The sequence below is a fragment of the Neolamprologus brichardi genome, chromosome 19 (genome assembly GCF_056152115.1).
Source record: "Neolamprologus brichardi isolate AB-2024 chromosome 19, ASM5615211v1, whole genome shotgun sequence".
NCBI classification, from domain to species: Eukaryota; Metazoa; Chordata; class Actinopteri; order Cichliformes; family Cichlidae; genus Neolamprologus; species Neolamprologus brichardi.
In genome coordinates, this window is record NC_142122.1 from 1246555 (window position 1) to 1266548 (window position 19994).

Consider the following 19994-nt stretch of genomic DNA (forward strand, 5'->3'; position numbering starts at 1 on the left):
TTTGTATAAAAACTTTTTTGTTTCCATTTCCCTCTATTCATTTCAAATTATTTAAATTGGTTGATGTTCTGCTACAGACACAGCTTATAAACATAGTCCACAAATTTTTATTAGGACTCTTGCTGCAGCAAGAGTCCTGACAGGGACTAGAAAGAGAGAGCAGATTTCTCCTGTTTTGGCTTCCTGTTAAATCCAGAATCCAAAATCCTGCTCCTCACATACAAGGTCTTAAATAATCAGGCCCCATCTTATCTTAATGACCTTGTAGTACCATATCACCCTATTAGAGCACTTCGCTCCCGCTCTGCAGGCCTACTTGTTGTTCCTAGAGTATTTAAAAGTAGAATGGGAGGCAGAGCCTTCAGTTTTCAGGCCCCTCTTCTGTGGAACCAGCTTCCAGTTTGGATTCGGGAGACAGACACTATCTCTACTTTTAAGATTAGGCTTCAAACTTTCCTTTTTGCTAAAGCATATAGTACAATGATGATTAAAATCAGACTAAAGTTTATATTCCCATCTTCTAATATTATTTTATTATTATGTTAATATAGCACATAGATCAGTTAGTTATACACAAAAATAGCTAGTGTAGCTTTTTATAAATAATTATCTGAATCTTACAACCAAAGTTTTCATGTGATGTAAAATGTCTAGTTTTGTATATAGTAACTATTAAGTGTAATATACACCCTAGTAAGCTATAGTACTTTTTCCTTTTGGAAGGTCCCATCTTTGCGGTCTGTAATTATGTTGAATAAAGATGTTGAATCTATTTAATTATTGTAGAAAAATAAACTATTTCTGTGCATTTGTTTTACACGTGCATTACATTTAAGTTGCATCATGATGCGGGGGGTGTATGGGGGTTACCTTTTTTTTTTTTTAAATTTTGCTGGATTTGGCAACCCTATTAGTTAGGTTGTTTAATATTTCTGCTAAGTACTGTTTAGAATACCAGAATAGGGAGGATGGTGCAGGTTTATGTTTATTAGATTGATACATCTACAACAAAACAGTGTACATCACTGTGACAACAGCGTTTCTTTTCCTTCAAAGGCTTTATGGTTTTTCCTGTAATACCTGTTGGCTGGTCTCTAGTCAAAATGCCCGGGCCGATTTTTTTGTCCAAGTCCAGCCCTGCTGTAGATCAGTATTGTTGAACTATGAAATATTTTGGGTGCGGTGTATTTTTTGCATACAGGTATAACAGGATAGCTTTAGTTTTGCTTAGTTTTTTAAAATTTGAGTATGATCTTATAAAAAATGCAGCAAGATATAAAAAAAAGCAGTTTTACTGATTATAAAATACACTATATTGGATTCATATCAGTATCGGCAGATATCCAAATTTATGATATCGGTCATATCGGACATAAAAAAGTGGTATCACTCTCTAATTATTAGATTTCACACACATGGTTGGTTGTTACACTCTGAAAAGGTTGCCGGTTCGAGCCCCGGCTCGGACAGTCTCGGTCGTTGTGTCCTTGGGCAAGACACTTCACCCGTTGCCTACTGGTGGTGGTCAGAGGGCCCGGTGGCGGCAGTGTCCGGCAGCCTCGCCTCTGTCAGATTGAAATTTTTCAGAGATCATATTAAAATCAAGGTGGGCCTGCAACTGTAGGTAGACCACTTTCTCCAAGACTTTAGATAGAAAAAGAAGCTTTGAGATAGGCCTGTAGTTGGACAGAACAGTTGGGTCCAGGTTTTGGCACAGTCCGGGAATGGCAAACAGTTATCCTTTGTATCTTCCTGGTGAACTTGATGTTTTTATCCACGGCGTTAATGTGCACAGTGAAGGATTCCACTTCTTGTGTTTTGATTTTGACCCAGGTGTCATTTACATATCTGTACCAGTGGCTGGGTACTCTCACTTTAAAAGAACCAAGAGCCTTCCTTTCCACTTCTTCCATGTAAAGGTTGGCTACAATCTGGACCTTGTCGGTGGAGTTTTTGATGTGGTGTGGGGTGTTCCCCACAAGTGGTGCTAGGATGGTAGCAAGGTGTTTAGAAATGTTGTAAGTGGCTGAGTTTATGTTCCTAACAATGGGTCTGAGTGGGACCCCTTCTTTGTAGATCTTAGGAAGTCCGTAAATACAGGGTATGGCATCTCCTGGGTAAAGGCGATGATATGTAGGGCAATCACTGATTTTGTCCTTTTCAAGGTCTTGAAGGAAAGTGATAACTTTCTTTTTGTAGCTGCTTGTGGGGTCTCGTTTTAAGGTTTCGTAGGTATTGTTGTCACCAAGGAGAGTAGTGATCTTTGTGTGGTAATCCATTGTGTTTAGAACCACGGTCAGCTGGTAATATAGTGATGTTGTGGTCTTTGTTCAGAGAAGCGATGGCCTTCTTTTCTTGTATTGCGATGTTAAACAGAGGGATTGACACTGGAGAGGGTAGCTGAAACTTTCATCCTGAAGCAGAGCAAATCAGGATCAAAGTTCAATGAGGGTTTCGTCATGTCAATACACTAACATATGGGCTGTATCCCAATTCAGGGTCTTCATCCTTCGGAGGCCACATTTGTTGTTGCATCACAGCGACGCAACGAAGGCTGTCCCAATATAAATGAACAGGGAACAAGAGATGAGAAAAGGAGGACAGAGTAATGATCATCAAGAACTAGCCATAACTCAGTATGTGATGTAAAAGTTGCATCACAATTTATCTTTTAAAAGAAAAATTGTGTCAGGACATGGAAGGGAGTGAACGCTGCCACGTTTTAGCTGCTGCTGCTCTCTCTCTATACTTATTGCTTAGTATAGCTATGCAAGTTTATTTTATACCTGAACCTATATTGTCTGCCAGGTAAAGTCTCTCTCTGCCTTAACTCTTGGCTGGCATGCTTTTACTGTCAGCTGTTAGCATCAGCTTTTAGCCGCTGGACTGACTGCTAAGGTTCTGTTCCTCTGGGCTCTTCTCGCTGGGTTTGTTCTGTCCATACTCAGGCCTGTCTCCAATGTAAAAGCCCCTGTGGTGTGTCATAAAACTAATGCACTGAGTGTCTTGATGCACGCTCAATCATCCAGGTAAGTAAATCTCCAAAAGTTGATTCTGTTCATCCAGACGTAGCGTTTTGTGGGAAAAACGTTTCGTCAGTCATCCAAGTGACGTCTTCAGTCTCAGCTGACTGCAGGTTTCTCAGTCATATACAACATTATAAAGAAGTTATTCATCATGCTAAATCTGCTTACCGCCCTTCTATTATTGAGTTCGCTGAAGGAAACACTCACACTTTGTTTTCTCCTTTACATAATATTGTTAAACCTTTGCCATACACACACACTCTGCTGCAGTCTGTAACAAATTTATGGACTTTTTTTTTCATACCAAAATTGTTCTTCATCAACAATTGCCCTCTTCTTGTGATATGGTCAACTGCTGTACTTGCATTTTTTTTCTCCTACTCAACTGTCATCTTCTCTGTTTTTTGAACTTCCTACAATAATTCAACTATCTTCTATAATTACTAACTTAAAGTCATCTTTGTGTAAACTTGATCCACTGCCAACTAATTGTCAAACTTTCACTACCCTTTCTTGGCTTGTTGATCGCTAATACTCCTGTCTCATATCTGGTTCTGTTCCATCCTCTCTTAAAACTGCTATGATAACTCCAATACTGAAAAAGAATGGTTCAGATCACTGTTTGTTTGAATTTACAGGTTCTGGTGACAACAAAGGCTGAGACATCTGGTCAGTCATTGGCAATATGACTAACCAGATGTCTGTATATTAAGTATTACCAAATAATGCAGCAGTGATTTTTACACCTTTCATTTTTCTTCTATTTTAGGATCAACATGGAGGATCTAATTGCTGGAGTTAAAGAAGCCCTGCAAAACAACGACTCTGCAGCAGCAGCTGCAAAAGTTCAAGAATATTTAGAAGAACAAGAAAATATTCCACTAAATATCGCCATCACAGGAGAATGTGGCTCAGGCAAATCCACCTTTGTTAACGCTCTCAGAGGGATAGATGACAACGATGAGGGAGCTGCTCCTACTGGTGTTGTAGAAACCACGTCAGAGGGTACACCATATCCCCATCCAAACTATCCCAATGTTACTTTATGGGATCTCCCTGGAATCGGCACCACCATGTTTCCAGCTGATAAGTACCTGAAGCTTGTTGGATTTGAGAAGTTTGACTTTTTCATCATCATCTCAGACACTCGCTTCAGAGAAAATGACGTGAAACTCGCTCAGGAGATTCAGAAGATGAAGAAAAAGTTCTACTTTGTTCGCTCAAAGATCGACAACGATATACAAGCTGAGAGAAGAAAGAGAGACTTCAGTGAAGAGACGACTCTTACAAAGATCAGGGCAAACTGCATTCAAGGTGAGATTTTTCTTTTACTGTGAAAAATGCAGCTGATTTATATTTTTACTGTTGCAAAATTAATAAAATATATGGATATGAATGTATTTATAATTTTATATTTATGCGTATAACTACAGATTCTGTCTTCTTTATGAATCAGGTTTTATTGAGCTGCAGAGGAAATTGAAACTGAAATATTCTCTTTATCTAAAACAGAATAAATAATAATTAATTATTTTAATAATAATTAATAAATAATTTTACATCAACATGTACTTTTTTCCTTCTTTCAAAGTTTACAGTCACATATTTTTAACTGATCTCTTTGCTTTACCAGTGCAAACAGATGTTATCATTTATCAATTAAAATAATAAAGTTCAACTCTAAATCATATTATATCTCTTTTATAACTCAGGTCTTCAGAGACTAGGCGTCGAGTCTCCACAGGTCTTCCTGGTGTCCAGCTTTCAGCTCCACCTGTACGATTTCTCTCTCTTACATGAGACCTTAGAGAGAGAGCTCCCTGAACACAAGAGAGATGCTCTGCTGTTCGTCATGCCCAACATCAGCCTGGAGATCATCAACAAGAAGAAAGAAGCTTTTCAGTCCAAAATAAAATACTACTCTATTCTGTCTGCAGCTGTAGCAGGGGTTCCAGTTCCTGGACTTTCTGTTGCTGTTGATCTCGGCTTGATGGTTGCAGTTGTTTCAAAATATGTAGCTGGGTTTGGTCTTGGTAAGTCATCTCTGGATAGACTTGCTGCCAGCTCAGGTGTTCCATACACTGATCTGAGCGCTGTCATTAAGTCAAAACTGTCTGCAGCAAAAACAACCAAAGATCTCATCCTGAAGTTGTTGGTCTCAGCTGCAGACATAGTTGCATCAATGGCAGTAGAGGAAGCAACCAGATGGATTCCAGTATTTGGAATTGTAGCATCAATGAGCCTCTCATTCATCACAACCTACAAAGCTCTGAATTATTTCCTCAATGAGCTCGCTGATGATGCTCAGAAAGTGTTTACCAAGGCTCTGGGTTGAACATGTCAGAGTCATTCTGTGGATTAACAGTCGGTTACTTTGTTAGATTGTTTTCCCCAAAATTTCCCAACACATGTTCCAAAATGTTCTTAGTTGTTGTTCTCTGTGCTCCTGTCATTGCATTTCCTTGTTGTGTGTGTGTGTTTGTTAATAGTGTAAGTATATAAAGATGTTGTTAAAAACAATATACTGGATAAAATAATGGAATATGTCTACCAAAAGTCTGCCTTCACACAGTGCAGGTCAGTCAAGTTCTTTCATGCTTTACGTGCTCATCGATGTTTTATGGACCTACTTTGTGCAATGAATTCGGAATAAGGAAGGCACCCTCCCCAAACTATTCCCACAATGTTGGGATCATGAAAGTGCTTTGGCTTATGTGAAGGAGACTGCTGGTTCAGATTGAGGTCCAGCTCTGTACCATGGAATTTCAACTGCTGAAACTAATTAAATCTTCTAAAAGGTAGTCATTCTCCTGTACTTCCTTAAAGAAAGAAATCAAACATTAACATAGACTTCTGTGTGCCTCAACATCCTCTGACACTGCTATATATATACATATATATATATATATATATATATATATATATATATATATATATATATATATATATATTTTTATATTGTACATATATATATGTGTATATATATATATATATATATATATATATATATATATTAGGGGTGCAACGATACAACAAAATTCACGGTTCGGTTCGGTTCGATACTTTGGTGTCACGGTTCGATATTTTTTCGATACAAAAAAAATGTTCATGCCTTTTTATTAATTTGTCATTTATTAAATTTTCACGGCACATTCTGCACCACATCTCTGTGCGTTCATCATTTGTTTGAAGCCAGCTCACCTCCTGCAACCACTTTTCCGAGAATACGCGCTTCTTTTGTGGTTCGGACTCCTTCTGACATTTCTTTGGAGGTGGAGGAACATCACAGTAATTGCTTAAAGGAGCTTCTTCGACATCTTTAAGAGTTCTAAACAAATGTCTGTCCTCCTCCTGAAAATCTTATGTATGCAAACACGCGTTGCAACTTCTTATCTTGTGCGGGTTTTTATTTTGACAGCGAATGCGCACCTGCGGACCACTTATGTGCAGCCCTGGTTATTTAGCTCGTCATATTGCAGCCACAGAAATTCTTTTGTCCATGAAACCATAAAGCTGCACTTTCTTTTTGCCTTATAGTCTGATTTGTCATAACCTTTCCGTTTTGTCACTTCTTCACCCTGACCTGTCTTATTTGGCTCAGCAGAACTAAAATATATATCCTGCTGCTTTTACACACGCACTAACATAACGCTCAGCGATTCTCTGCGCGATCAACCTCTCACATGTTTAAGCTGCAGGAGATTTCACTTGTCATGTTTGCATAGTAAGCTAACGATTGATAAGACGATGTCAGAGGAATTGGTGCGCAAATTATCATCACTCACCAATCAGTACTGTCGCTTTCTATACACAGTTCACGCGATTGCAAAGTGAAAGCAAAAAACAAGCACAAATTCAAACGCGATTTCAGTATGTCACATATTGACAGTGGCCGATGCCAATGACATAATTACCCAGCTACATTTCCGAAAGAATGCAAAAGCATTGACATATATTTTTCCTTCCTACGATAGGCCGACGGGCAGGGCAGAGATAGATTTTGGTAGCCCGACTGGAAAAAAGCCCCAGGACGTCGGGCTAGCGATTTTGCGAGCCCTGTATCTGATTGAGGAATCACTCATCTTTGGAAAAGAGAGTTTATTATGGAGAAATGTCTCTTTCCAAAATAAAAGCTATACTATACGCTTCTTCTGGGCTATATTCTCAGCAGCATATTAAACATATCAGGTCCCCATAAGGAGAATCATGTGCTAACGGCTGTCTAAATGACTCGGGTAAAGTTTGTAGCATGCGTGCTTGTTGTTTTTGTCTGCTTCCACTTGTCTTTGCACTAGGATGATGTCGGAGTAAATGTGCAGTCATATTGGTTGTGTTCCCACTAGTCCTGTCAGCGTTAATCTGAAATGACGTTAACGCCACAACACGGCAAATCTCCGTTAACGAGCTACCGCGGATCGCCTCATGAGTGGGGCTGGAAGACGTCAACACATTAACGAGCTAACTGCGCTAACACACTAGTTCCCACCAATTGAGCATTGCTGGCACATCCAACATACTGTTTTACTTTAGTCCATGACGCGCTTACCTTCAGGGTCATACGTCACATGAAAACCAAAATAGTTCCAAACGCCAGATCTGAATGAAGGTGGGGGAGGTTCAATTTGCCATGTTGCAAGGAGCTTAACTTCTGTCTTGCTAGCTTGCCCTGCGCTCAGTGAATCTGTGTTCGACTACTCCGCCTAGGCTGCACTGTCGAGCGCAGATCCACTGAGCGCTCAACACAGACAGCACCGTCAGAAGGAAAGTTAATAAAATAAATTAAAAATGTTGTATTGTTCGATACATATGCGTACCGAACCGAAAGCACTGTATCGAACGGTTCGATATCGATACGAGTATCGTTGCACCCCTAATATATATATATATATATATATATATATATATATGTGTGTGTGTATATATGTGTGTGTGTGTGTGTGTGTGTGTGTGTGTGTGTGTGTGTGTGTGTACACACACACACACACACATATATATATGTATATATATGTGTGTGTACTACATCATTGTAGGTTCAGGTCAGTTCTTTAGTTTCCTCCAGTTTAGGTCTTGGTTAGCTCCCCACCCTTCTTTGCCTGTTTTTGTCTCTGCCACTTTTGTAAATAAACATCACTCACATCATCAGTCTACTGCCTGCATTTTGGGTCCTTTATCTCCTACATCCCCGGCAGCCGTGACAGGTTCAGATCCATCAGGTGCAAATCTAACAGACTAAAGAATTCAATTCAATTCAATTTTATTTATATAGCGCCAAATCACAACAGCAGTCATCTCAAGGCGCTTTATATTGTACAGTAGATCGTACAATAATAGATACAGAGAAGACGAGTGGTAGTATCGCACAAAACTATCTCACTGGGGCAGAGGTGCACCCCGAAACTTAGGCTCGCACAACATGTTGGATCTCCAACAAAAAAAAAAATCCCAAAATTAAGGCTCTTCTTTAACAAAACTACACCTGAAAACGTATACAGTACACAAAATGAAATCACAATGTGACCACACATTACGGTGTGTCACAGAAGAAGAACTTATTTTAGTTTCATTTATTTTGTTTTCAAAATTATTTTTTATTTTAGGTCACTAAAATTATTAACCACATCTGTTTTTAGTATTTTTTAGTTTCACCGAACTATAATAACTTTAGAGTGAACACGATTATGGTACCATAAAAACATCAGGCTCTGTGGGATCAGGTCTAGTGATGGGAATTCCGGCTCTTTTTAAAATATGAAAACAAAAAGAAGATGCACATTTTCTGTCATATGGGCCTGCATGACTAAACTTTCTGAATCCTGAAAATAGTTGTGGATGATTACTATACTATAGTAATACTATACCTTTCTAATGTGACGCTGTTGTCCCTGGCTCTCTCTCTCTCCCTCCCGCTCTGTTCCTGTGCTACTGCTGGGAAGAGGGGGGAGGGGCGGTAGTTACTGCAGAAAAAAAGTGCGAGAGAGAGGTGAGAAAAAGAGGGTGAGAGAAAACAAGCAAGAAAAAAAACACGGCTAGCGATAAGGAGTCGGCTCGCGTCGTTCACTTCAAAGAGTCGGATCCAAGAGCCATTTTGTTCGCAACCGACACATCACTAATCGGGTCACGTTTTTCCAGCAGTGCTCTGATTGGTTGGAGGTCCACAGTAACTTCTGCTGCTGACGACTGTCATTATAAACCGAAACTAAACTGAAACCAGGAAAGCTCAAGAAACTGGAGACGCAGGTATGTGTAATAGCTTGTATTTCTGCGGTGTGAAAATGATTCACAAATCAGTCCAGATATGAAACTGTGACTTAAAAAAAATGTTACTGTGACAGTTCTGACCAGCTCTGACCTGTGGAAGAGGCTTTCATGGGGATCTTCAGGTTCACACACATATATCATTTGGTGTTACACTTTCAGTTTAAGCCTTGTTATAATTTAAATTACATGTAGGGAAATTTAAACATTTGTGTGTCTACAGGCATTATAGGGTAAAAAGCAATTAGTGTGATGCATTTGGGTGCGCCTCGTAAACTTAACAATCTCTACACAAATAGCTGGTGAGGTTGTTAAAAGGTGGTACATTTCTCTTAAACTTCTAATCATTACTTTGTTGTTGCTTTGGGTTTTGGATATTTCAAACTTCTACACATTTAGTTCTACATGTTGCAACAATACTTATTATGGTATAATACTGCTCGTCCTATTATTGTAATAGTTGGAAGGTTTACTAGTGTGAATGCAGCGGCCGCCATTACAGGCGAGCACGTCGCTCTCCGTGCATCTGGTTAGAGACACCGTACACTACTTAACCCTGGCACATGTACGTATGTATGAACAGGGTAGAGCAGCGGAGACCTGGCTTGTATGGTCTTGTTCTGTTAACGCCAAATAAAGGACTATTATTTTGTTTAACTGACTGGCCTCCGAGTTGTGCGGCTGAACTCCAATGTAATTAAATTATTATCAAAAAATTCTTTCTCAAAGATTTTGGTTCATCATCAGTTACCTATTTGATTATTTTCAACTTGTTGAACTACAACATTTATTCCCCTTACTGTAAAAGTGAGGCTGCTCATTTACTGGGTAGCCTACACCTCTACCCCTCTACCTTCATTAAATTCTGAATATGCTACTTGACATTTAGATCAGCACTCCCTACTGGTTTGTGGTGGTGTTGGAAGTAAATTTGTTATTTGCCAACTACCAGTAAACCTTAAAGAAGAAGAAGAGTCTTCTTGTTCAACAGTTTTCAGTATTTTAACCTCAGTAGGACATGGACAGTTGGAATTGCATATCTAAAGTTTCATAAGTCTGGCTTTTGATCCAGCATATTGTGTTTTTAAACTAGTTTTATAGTTTTGCATCTAATATATTAGTTCTAGTTTCTTGGTAAAGGCTGAGTTATTTTCATTATGATAATGACAGTGGCTTTACAGATACTTTGTTAGTGTACTTAAGTAGAATTTTAAAGTATCTGTGCTTTACTTGAGTATTTGTATTTCTGACAACTTTTTCCTTTTAATCCCAACATTTTTGAACAAATGTCTGTACTTTCTAGTACTTATATTCTCAAAACAGACTTAAGTTCATCTATAGCTGTCATGGTCCCTGTGTCTACCCAGTCAGCTCAGGTGGGCCACTTGTTTTTGTTGTTGTTTTTCTCTCTCTCTCTCTCTCTCTCTCCTGTCTCCTTTCTGCCTGGGCGGAGCTTACTGCGGGCTCCAGCCTTTGGCCCACACACCTGCAAACAATCACTCACCTGTGGCTCGTTATCTTGCTTCTTGTGGCCACTATTTAAGACAGTGGCTCAGAGCTTCTTGTTGCTGGTTTGTTTTATGACTTCCCTGGATTCCTGTGCGCGAGTGTTTGGCAGTGTGGCGTGTTAGAAGACGAGCATATTGTGTGGTGACAGCAGAGCGTGTGTATGGTCAAAGCTGATCATTGTGTGTGGATTGACGATTGAGTGTGGTGTCCCTCTCCCCCTCCTTCTCGTGGATCTCTGGAACCCCTGACCTTCCCCATGATTGTATATAGCTCACTTGGAGTTGTAAACAAACGGTCTGTGCACTTTTTCCCCGAGTCTGTGCCTGAGTCCGTTCAGTCAGTCCTGACAATAGCGTTTATACTCAGACTGTTTGTGTGCAGTTTGTTGCACAGTGTGTTGCAGCTAAAGTTCCAGCTGCTGTATTTGACAGGGAGCGAAAAGAAAGAGGAAACTTCACTCAGAAATTAGTTTATTTGGTAGTTCAATGAAAAGCTTCAGTTAAGAGTGAGGAAGAAGCATTGCATTCATGTTTGCAGTTTTGTCTTGTTATACAATATTTGAAAATTAAATAAACACACACACACACAGACACACACACACTCACTAACTACATTTTGGGAAATATTTGTGGGTGTTTTCTTGTTTGTTTTTTCTGTACTACTTGAACACTAAACTGGCCCTCACATGAGATGACAGTGCCAGCAGTGGCCCACAGCTGATTTAAGTTTGAGACCCCTGATTTAAAGGGAAGGACTGTTCAGTGTGTTTGATAAGCAGCAGATTAAAATTTTAAATGTAATAATTTTAATCACATATTTGTATATGTTGTTTTTTGATAAATTATGTGGTGGGACGTGGACTGCGGTGCCATGCCATTCATCCCTGATGAATTGATCAGGTCCACAGTACATGACCCTTTTGACACAGCAAATCAATCACACTCTAGATCTTGTTTTTAACACATAGCATAGAAACTGAACATGTTAGGTCTAAACTTGCAGACCTGTCTCAGAGACCATAACTGTGAATGAAGCAAGACGCTCAGAGCTAAATCTGTTTTACTTGCCAGCAAGGGAAGTTTGGTAGGGGTCTTAGAGTTGTAAGCTCTTCACCTGAACTCAGCCAACTCTGAACCTGACTAAATAAAGTCAGAGAGACTTTATTTATCCCCAAGAGGCAATTAAGATAGATAACTTGCTGACTGTACATACAATATACAAACATTGGGGAGACAGGTCAAGCCAGGTAGCACTGGTCTACTGCAACGGCAGCGACCTGAAACAATGGGAAATGCACAACATGAGGAAAGACAAGGAGAAAAAAGAACTGAGCTCCAACAGGGAGATCAGTTTGAGAACAGAAAGAAAAATACCTCAGCACATGAATCATCACATCTCTACACTGTACATTTTAGGACATCGTCAGGTCTCAGAAGAAAAAAAACAGCAACAAACAACTTAAACATAAACAATCACAAAGAAAGAACAATACAGTATCCACATCTGAACCAAAGAGTAAAACAGTGAAATGTGGATTATTAAATATTAGGTCTCTCTCCTCCAAGTCTCTGTTAGTACATGACTTAATAATTGATCAACAAATTGATTTACTCTGCCTTACAGAAACCTGGTTGCAGCAGGATGATTATGTTAGTTTAAATGAATCAACACCCCCGAGTCATTCTAACTACCAGAAATCTCGAAGCACAGGTCGAGGGGGCGGTTTGGCAGCAATTTTTCACACCAGTCTATTAATTAATGAAAGACCAAGACAGACTTTTAATTCATTTGAAAGCATGATGCTTAACATTGTCCACCCCAGCTGTGAAACTCAGAAACCAGTCTTACTTGTTATCATCTATCGTCCACCTGGGCCTTACACAGAGTTTCTGTCTGATTTCTCAGACTTTATATCTAATTTAGTTCTGAGCTCAGATAAAATAATTATTGTGGGTGATTTTAACATCCATGTAGATGCTAAAAATGACAGCCTCAACATGGCATTTAATCTGTTGTTAGACTCAATTGGCTTTTGAGACCTGACGCCTGATACCTGATGACTTTTTGTGTGAGACCTGAAACCTGACATCTTGTGTGCATACATCTCACAACATAGAAGACATAAGCTTCGAAGGTGTTTGGAGGGGGGGCGTGAGTGTAGGTCAGTGTCAGTGTATATGCATATGTGTGCGGGTGTGTGTGTGTGTTGCTTTTTTCAGAAGAAAACGTTTTACTGCACTTTTTACTTACTCACTGTGCTCCCGCTTGGAATTAATCAGCTCAGTAAGCTCCTCCATCGTATTGTCCAAAGACCTCACATTACCTGTGATCACTGGAACAGCTCCAGCAGTGAAACTTCTTTGTTATCTTCATACCTCCTCGGGTATTATGGCAGTCGACCTGCAGGGAAATTTCAAGAGCTAAAATGTTAAGAACTTTAAATTTTCAGTGTATTGAAATGTATTAAGGCCATTTCAATACACTGAAATGGCCTTAACATCATATAGTTTTGTATGTTAACTGAAAAAAAATAGGTATCATTATTTTTCCAGTTGTATAATAAATTTTAACATCTCTCTTACTGCAGTTATCGAGGATAAAGATGGCTGTTCAAACTGACTGCAAATCAGTTACTGAGGAAATTAAAGCTCTACAACTCCATGACAAACCATCAGCTGTTGGAATGGTGAAGGAGCCACTGGGGATGGACGGCATCACACTAAATATCGCCATCACTGGAGAATCTGGTTCTGGTAAATCCAGCTTTGTTAATGCCTTCAGAGGCATAGATGATGAAGATGAGGAAGCTGCTGCGACCGGCACTGAAGAAACCACTCATGAGGTCACACCGTACCCCCATCCAGAGTATCGTAATGTTACTTTATGGGATCTTCCTGGAATTGGAACCACCATGTTTCCAGCTGATAAGTACTTGGAGCAGGTTGGATTTGAGAAGTTTGACTTCTTCATCATCGTCTCAGCTGTTCGGTTCAAAGAGAATGATGTGAAACTCGCTCAGGAGATTCAGAGGATGAAGAAAAAGTTCTACTTTGTTCGCTCAAAAACTGACCGCGATATAAAAGCTGAGAGAAGAAAGAGAGACTTCAGTGAAAAGAGGACTCTGACAACAATCAGAGACAACTGCATTCAAGGTGAGCGACCTCATTCAGGTGCAAAATAACAAAAAAACTGGAAAAACTGGTCTGGAAAAAACTTTCAGCTGCATGAGATATTTTTGTTAAATGTTATGTTTTTTTATGGTGCTGAATCCAAAAATGATCTCCATGTCCCTCCATCACGTACAGTTTCTTTACAAAATATGAGGATTTAAAAAACAAACACAGCAGTGGTGAAAAAAAAATCTATGTTTTATCCCCCCCCCCCCAATCCCTTTTCTATTTGCATTTTGCATTAATTAATGTATGAAATCATTATTGGATATGGTTTTTTGATTCAAGTATAGGATACCAGATTTCGGTTTAAAAAGGGAAATTTCACATTTAATAAAAACCAAAACCATGACTTGACCCTGACAAGATGGAATTTTTAAAATGTATTTCCCGGTTTCAGTGAGTAAAAATCTGTGAAAAACAGTCCAGAAATTCTATCCAGTTTTTTGGTTGCAGACCTGTGTGATTTCTTCCTGAGGTCAGTTTCTGGATTTAATGATGGTGTTAGTTTTGGCTGCAACTGGACAACAAAATAATTTAAATCTGCTGCTGTATACTTTTTCATTGTATGAAATAAGCTGTTTTCGGGCCTTCCCTTTTAAGGCCACTTACAACCTCTTTGCTCTGATTGGCTGCCCCTCATTAACAGAATGTTGGAACAGCAGGTGGGTGGGGCTTCTGTGCTCACAGGCAGAGCTGCGGTGACCAAATATAACGTTAGAAGATAAATTAATTAAATAAGTTTTATTTATTTATATATATATATATATGAGAGAGAGATCACCTGTCAGAAGGGAACAGAATACAGAACACACTATGCAATTCCGCAGGTTTGCAGGAAACTGAAAATAAGAACAGCTAGTTTAAAATCATTTTAGTTTTCTATTTATGATCGTCACAACATGTTTTCCTTCTGTGACACAGGAGTCAGAGGACTGGGCATCAAGTCTCCACAGGTCTTCCTGGTGTCCAGCTTTGAGCTCCACCTGTACGACTTCTCTCTCTTACATGAGACCTTAGAGAGAGACCTTCCTGAACTCAAGAGAGATGCTCTGCTGTTTGCTACACCCAGTGTCAACCTGAAGATCATCAGCAAGAAGAAAGAAGCTTTCAAGGTAAGATTGTATTGCTGCTGTGTTTAGGATCATTGTCCTGTTGATCAGTTAGCAGCACCTGGCTGCTGCTTACCTTAGTACAGTGGTTCCCAAACTTCTTTTGCTGGGCCCCCTTTGTTTTACAAGAAAAATGTTCGCCCGTTATTGTTTACATGAGATAAATTGCAGAGTGGCAGATAGAGACAAAATACTGTTAATCTTAATATCTTCAGGTTTTACACGCTTACATATACACACGCAGTTACTGTCCCTCCATTTACAAAGGCAGAGGCGTCACTGTGTGATTATTTTACATGTAGTTGATTTTTTTCCTGTGTAATAATATTCAACATTGCTATCAATACATTTTTTTAAAAATGTCTCTCTGTGCAAAATGGGTTTAAAAACATAAACAGCTGTTGGATGCTGTTTGTCCGTGATTTAGACCGGGGGAACAAATCGTGTCAGGATCAGCCTGATATTATTTGTATCCCGCTGTAACTTTACTGTATAAAGAGCAAACATCTCCAATATGTCAGGAGTAGTTAGTCATTACAACAAGTGTTTGTGAACTAAAAATCACAAATGTGGGATCCTGTTTGTCCGTGATTTAAACAGCCCAGCGCTGCTCCCGACGCAGGGAAAACCAATCCTGCAGGGAGACCTACCTCGGCACTTGTGCAGGTGAAGCCAAAGGGAAGATTTGCTTCACCATATTTTCTAGTCTTTGTCTTAGAATGAAGTTGGTTTGGAAACATATTCAACGATGCTTCATCTCCTGCTTTGTGTTTGTGTGGCCGCCCGTGCTAACAGTGTGTAGCTGCCCACTTGGAATTACCACTCGTGACACAGAGAGCTTCGACTGATGCAACTTTATTCTCTCCTCTTTAAACCACCGACAATATGGCACCGTGAAAACTATAAAGATGCACAAACAAATACCATTAAACATTTAAGTAGAAAGTGCAGAAATGTTCACATTTTACTATAGAAAATGATTTTGATTAACTCAAATAGTGACATTGACATAAATCAAAAGTTTTTAAACTATTTATGTTGCAGCATTTAATAAAATGAATTAACGACAACCTTTGTCTCTTAAATACATAAACAATCATTTGCATCATTAAACCAACCTCTTTCTGCTTCCAAGGGTGCTAATCATGCTGAAACAGCTAGCCAACCTCCTCCATGCACATCTCTTAGCCAGTCTTTCCACACCACAAACAAATGACATGCATATACAATAAAAAACAAATTCAACCACATTGAGTAAACTTTCGTTCTTTTCTTTTTTTTTCCTTTTCATACCGCGCCCCCTGCAATGGCGCTGCACCCACCTCCCCCCCACCCCCTAGGGGGCGGGCCCCACACTTTGGGAAGCTCTGCCTTAGTAAATCCTGAGGAAGGAGAACTGAGAAAATGTTTTTCTTATGACTGTAACTGTGGCCTGTGTGAAAACACACTGATCAGATCATTGGCTGATGCTTTAAATCCAAACTGTGACAGGCATCATAGTTTTTTGGTGTTATGGTTTGTTTGTTTTTACATTCCAGGTGAAGAAGGGGTTTCAAACATTTCCTGTAGCTTCACACATCAACTCAAAGACTGTTTTTACACACTGAAATCTTCTGGTCTATGTCAACCACAGATTTATTTTAATCCCATTTCAATCCAATGAAAATATTTCAGTCCTCTGAGACAGAAAAAGATTATATATTTAAATATTGATAAATTAATTATGAATCTCCATAATTTGGCTCCAGCTTATATTTGAGGTATTTTATTTTTGTTTGTGTAATTATTTAATTGTTGAATTTTAGGGCAGTTGTGTGTATAATGTTAGATTGTGATAGTTACATTTCATGCCTCTCAAATCGCAAAAGTAAATTTTGTCCCCTTTACTGTTTCAGTCTTTAAGTACAAGCACAGACGACCAGTTTGGATTTGCATTAGTTAAAGAAGAAATTAATGAAGCTCTGCTGCAGAATGACCAACCAGCAGCTGCTGCAAAGATCAAAGAGTTAATGATGAAGGAGAAAAACATCACACTAAATATCGCCATCACAGGAGAATCTGGTTCTGGTAAATCCACCTTTGTTAATGCCTTCAGAGGACTGTCCGATGATGATAAGGGAGCTGCTCCTACTGGTGTTAAAGAAACCACCTCAGAGGTCACACCGTACCCCCATCCAAACTATCCCAATGTTACTTTATGGGATCTTCCTGGGATCGGCTCCACCAAGTTTCCAGCTGATAAATACCCGGAGCTTGTTGGATTTGAGAAGTTTGACTTCTTCATCATCATCTCAGCTGATCGCTTCAGAGAAAATGACATGAAACTCTCTCAGGAGATTCAGAGGATGAAGAAAAGGTTCTACTTTGTTCACTCAAAGATCGACGAAGACATACGAGCTGAGAAAAGAAAGAAAAACTTCAATAAAGAGAGGACTCTGACAAAGATCAAAGACGGCTGCGTTCAGAGTGAGTATTCAGTGATCATTTATCCCAGTGTGAGATTAATTTCTGGATGTGTTCTTTGAAAATATTTACTTTGTGGCTGTAAATGGAATAACCTTTATTTTCTACTGTGTGCATCATCGCATATTCAAAATAGAAAATTTACATGGTAATTTGATTATCAGTAATCACTGAGAGGAAGCTGTATGAACTTTAAACACCTGAAACATCACAAAGTTATTTAGATCTATTCTTCTAGAGCTGATTGTTCTGCAGCTGCTGGAGAGGTCAGGCTTTTATTAGACAGTTGAACTTTATTACCAGTGTTGGTCAAGTTACTTCAAAAAAAAAAGTAATCAGTAACTAATTCCCTCAAAAAGTAATCCCGTTACTTTACTGTTGAAAGATGATTTACAACCTGAATAGGTGATAAAGTGATAGATCTTTCAGCCCAATTCTACTTTTTCTACATAATCCATCATACAAAATGTAATCAAATGGAAAAGTCTCTTTTTAAAACTTGTTTTATTAGTTTTAATCTTTTAACTTCATGCATCAAGCAAAAATTAAATTATATGCAACATTCTCTGACTGGAAGACATTAGTTTAAACCTATTATCTGCACATTCCAGCACATAAAATATTTTTGTGTTTACACTCAGTCTTTAAAATAGATGCAAGTAAAACACAGCAGAATAGAAATAAAGTCAAAGACTTTGATTTTATTTATTTCATTTTTGACTGACACGATAAAATCATCAATTCAATCAAATTAATTTAAGTGGAAACATTTTATGTATAAATATTAGTTTTCTGACTGAGTTTTTAGAGTTTCTTGTTTAAGAACAGCTGCCTGCTGCTGTTAATCACTCTCTAAGTAGATGTTTTGTTTGATATTGTTCAGACTCTCTGGGCTGCAGGTGAAATGTGGGCTACAGTTTCTCTTCATATTAATCTTCCATAAAAAGCACTCTAAGATTCAAAGCGTTTATTGTCATGTGTACCAAGAAAAAGCATTTCTCTGTGCAATGAAATTCTTTCTCTGCTGTCCACACACAGATGTCGGTTAATATGTACAATAGATAAAATACAAATAGCCTGAATAAATAAATGGAGGCAAAACAATTGAAGTATTAAATAGATTTATGTGCAAAGAGCTATGAGCTTGATATGCTGGTTTGATATGAGAGATGACCTGATGTGGAAAAATTATTATTACTATAAAAATGGGTCAGCTAACTCTAATAATAACTCTAATCATTCCCACGACAAACAGCAGCAGGTAGGATGCACGATTATTCTAAGGAAAGTTCTTTTACACATAAAATCATTTTAAAAACCCAAAACAATAATTGTAAATTAAATAAGTAATGCAGTGTATGTAACAAAAAAATATAATGCTTGGGCCTACACCAGTAAACTATAATCCTTTACAATTCTATAGAGTCAGAAGAGTTAATTAACCCACTGAATGGAAAAGCCTAGTTTTAGATGATTTATTGTTTCATACCACATCTTCACAACATGTGTTTCTTCTGTGCCAGGACTCAGAGGATTAGGCATCGAGTCTCCGCAGGTCTTCCTGGTGTCCAGCTTTGAGCTCCGCCTGTACGACTTCTCTCGCTTACATCAGACCTTAGACAGAGACCTTCCTGCACACAAGAGAGATGTTCTGCTGCGAGCCATGCCCAACATCAGCCCAGAGATCATCAGGAAGAAGAAACAAGCTCTGAAGTCCAAAGTAAAATACTGGGCTATTCTGTCTGCAGTTGGAGCAGCTGTTCCAGTTCCTGGACTTTCTATTGCTGTTGATGCTGTTTTGCTGGTTGGTGTTGTCACAGATTATGTTCATGTGTTTGGTCTCGATATCTGGTCTCTGAAGAGACTTTCTGTCATCACTTCACCACTGGTTACAGCAGAAATAAGTATACCGCTCCTCTTGAAAGTGATAGCCCAACTTGGGTCCATAGCTGCATTAATTGCAGCAGAGGAAACAACCAGATTTATTCCAATTATTGGAATTCCAGTATCAGCGGGTCTCTCTTTCACCACAACCTACAAAATTCTGAATTTGATCCTTGATCAGCTGGCTGAAGATGCTCAGAAGGTGTTTGAAAAGACTCAGGGTCTGAACACAGTGTGAATTTGAAAGTAAAATATAAATGAAACTTAAAAGAGTACAAATGAAATTAGTTTAAATCATTAAATATAAATATACTGAAACCAAATCATGTTGCAGCTGCACATTTGAGCCATTTTCCTACTATGGCTGATAAATGTATCAGAGGCCTCAGCAGGTCTCATTTCTTCTCATCACATCAATACAGGAACAAATGTGATGTTATTATTCAGATAAAACCTGCTAGAAGAGCTTTGTTCTAATCCTTTGTCTGACTTGGTGATGTCATCACTTTTTACAGATCAGGTGATGTGATAGTTACTCCTGAAACATCATCGTCTGAATTTCTTTTGTTTGGTTT

General features: G+C 38.8%; 2 protein-coding genes across 2 annotated transcripts in view; both read left to right on the top strand.

Moving 5' to 3' along the window:
* Nucleotides 1-19657, top strand: part of LOC102788705 (interferon-inducible GTPase 5-like) — a 56798-nt gene extending 37141 nt beyond the window's left edge. Inside the window, exons 2-5 of the mRNA XM_087833265.1 lie at nucleotides 13378-13942; nucleotides 14885-15075; nucleotides 16968-17538; nucleotides 19059-19657. Coding sequence (XP_087689391.1) covers nucleotides 13393-13942; nucleotides 14885-15075; nucleotides 16968-17538; nucleotides 19059-19657 — 1911 coding nt within the window. The 5' untranslated portion in view covers nucleotides 13378-13392. The remainder of the gene's footprint in view (nucleotides 1-13377; nucleotides 13943-14884; nucleotides 15076-16967; nucleotides 17539-19058) is intronic.
* Nucleotides 3803-5361, top strand: LOC102788414 (interferon-inducible GTPase 5-like). Its single transcript, XM_006809265.2, has 2 exons — nucleotides 3803-4340; nucleotides 4739-5361. The coding sequence occupies exons 1-2, from the start codon at nucleotides 3803-3805 to the stop codon at nucleotides 5359-5361; spliced, it is 1161 nt and encodes a 386-aa protein (XP_006809328.2).
* Nucleotides 19658-19994: the final 337 nt, after the last annotated feature.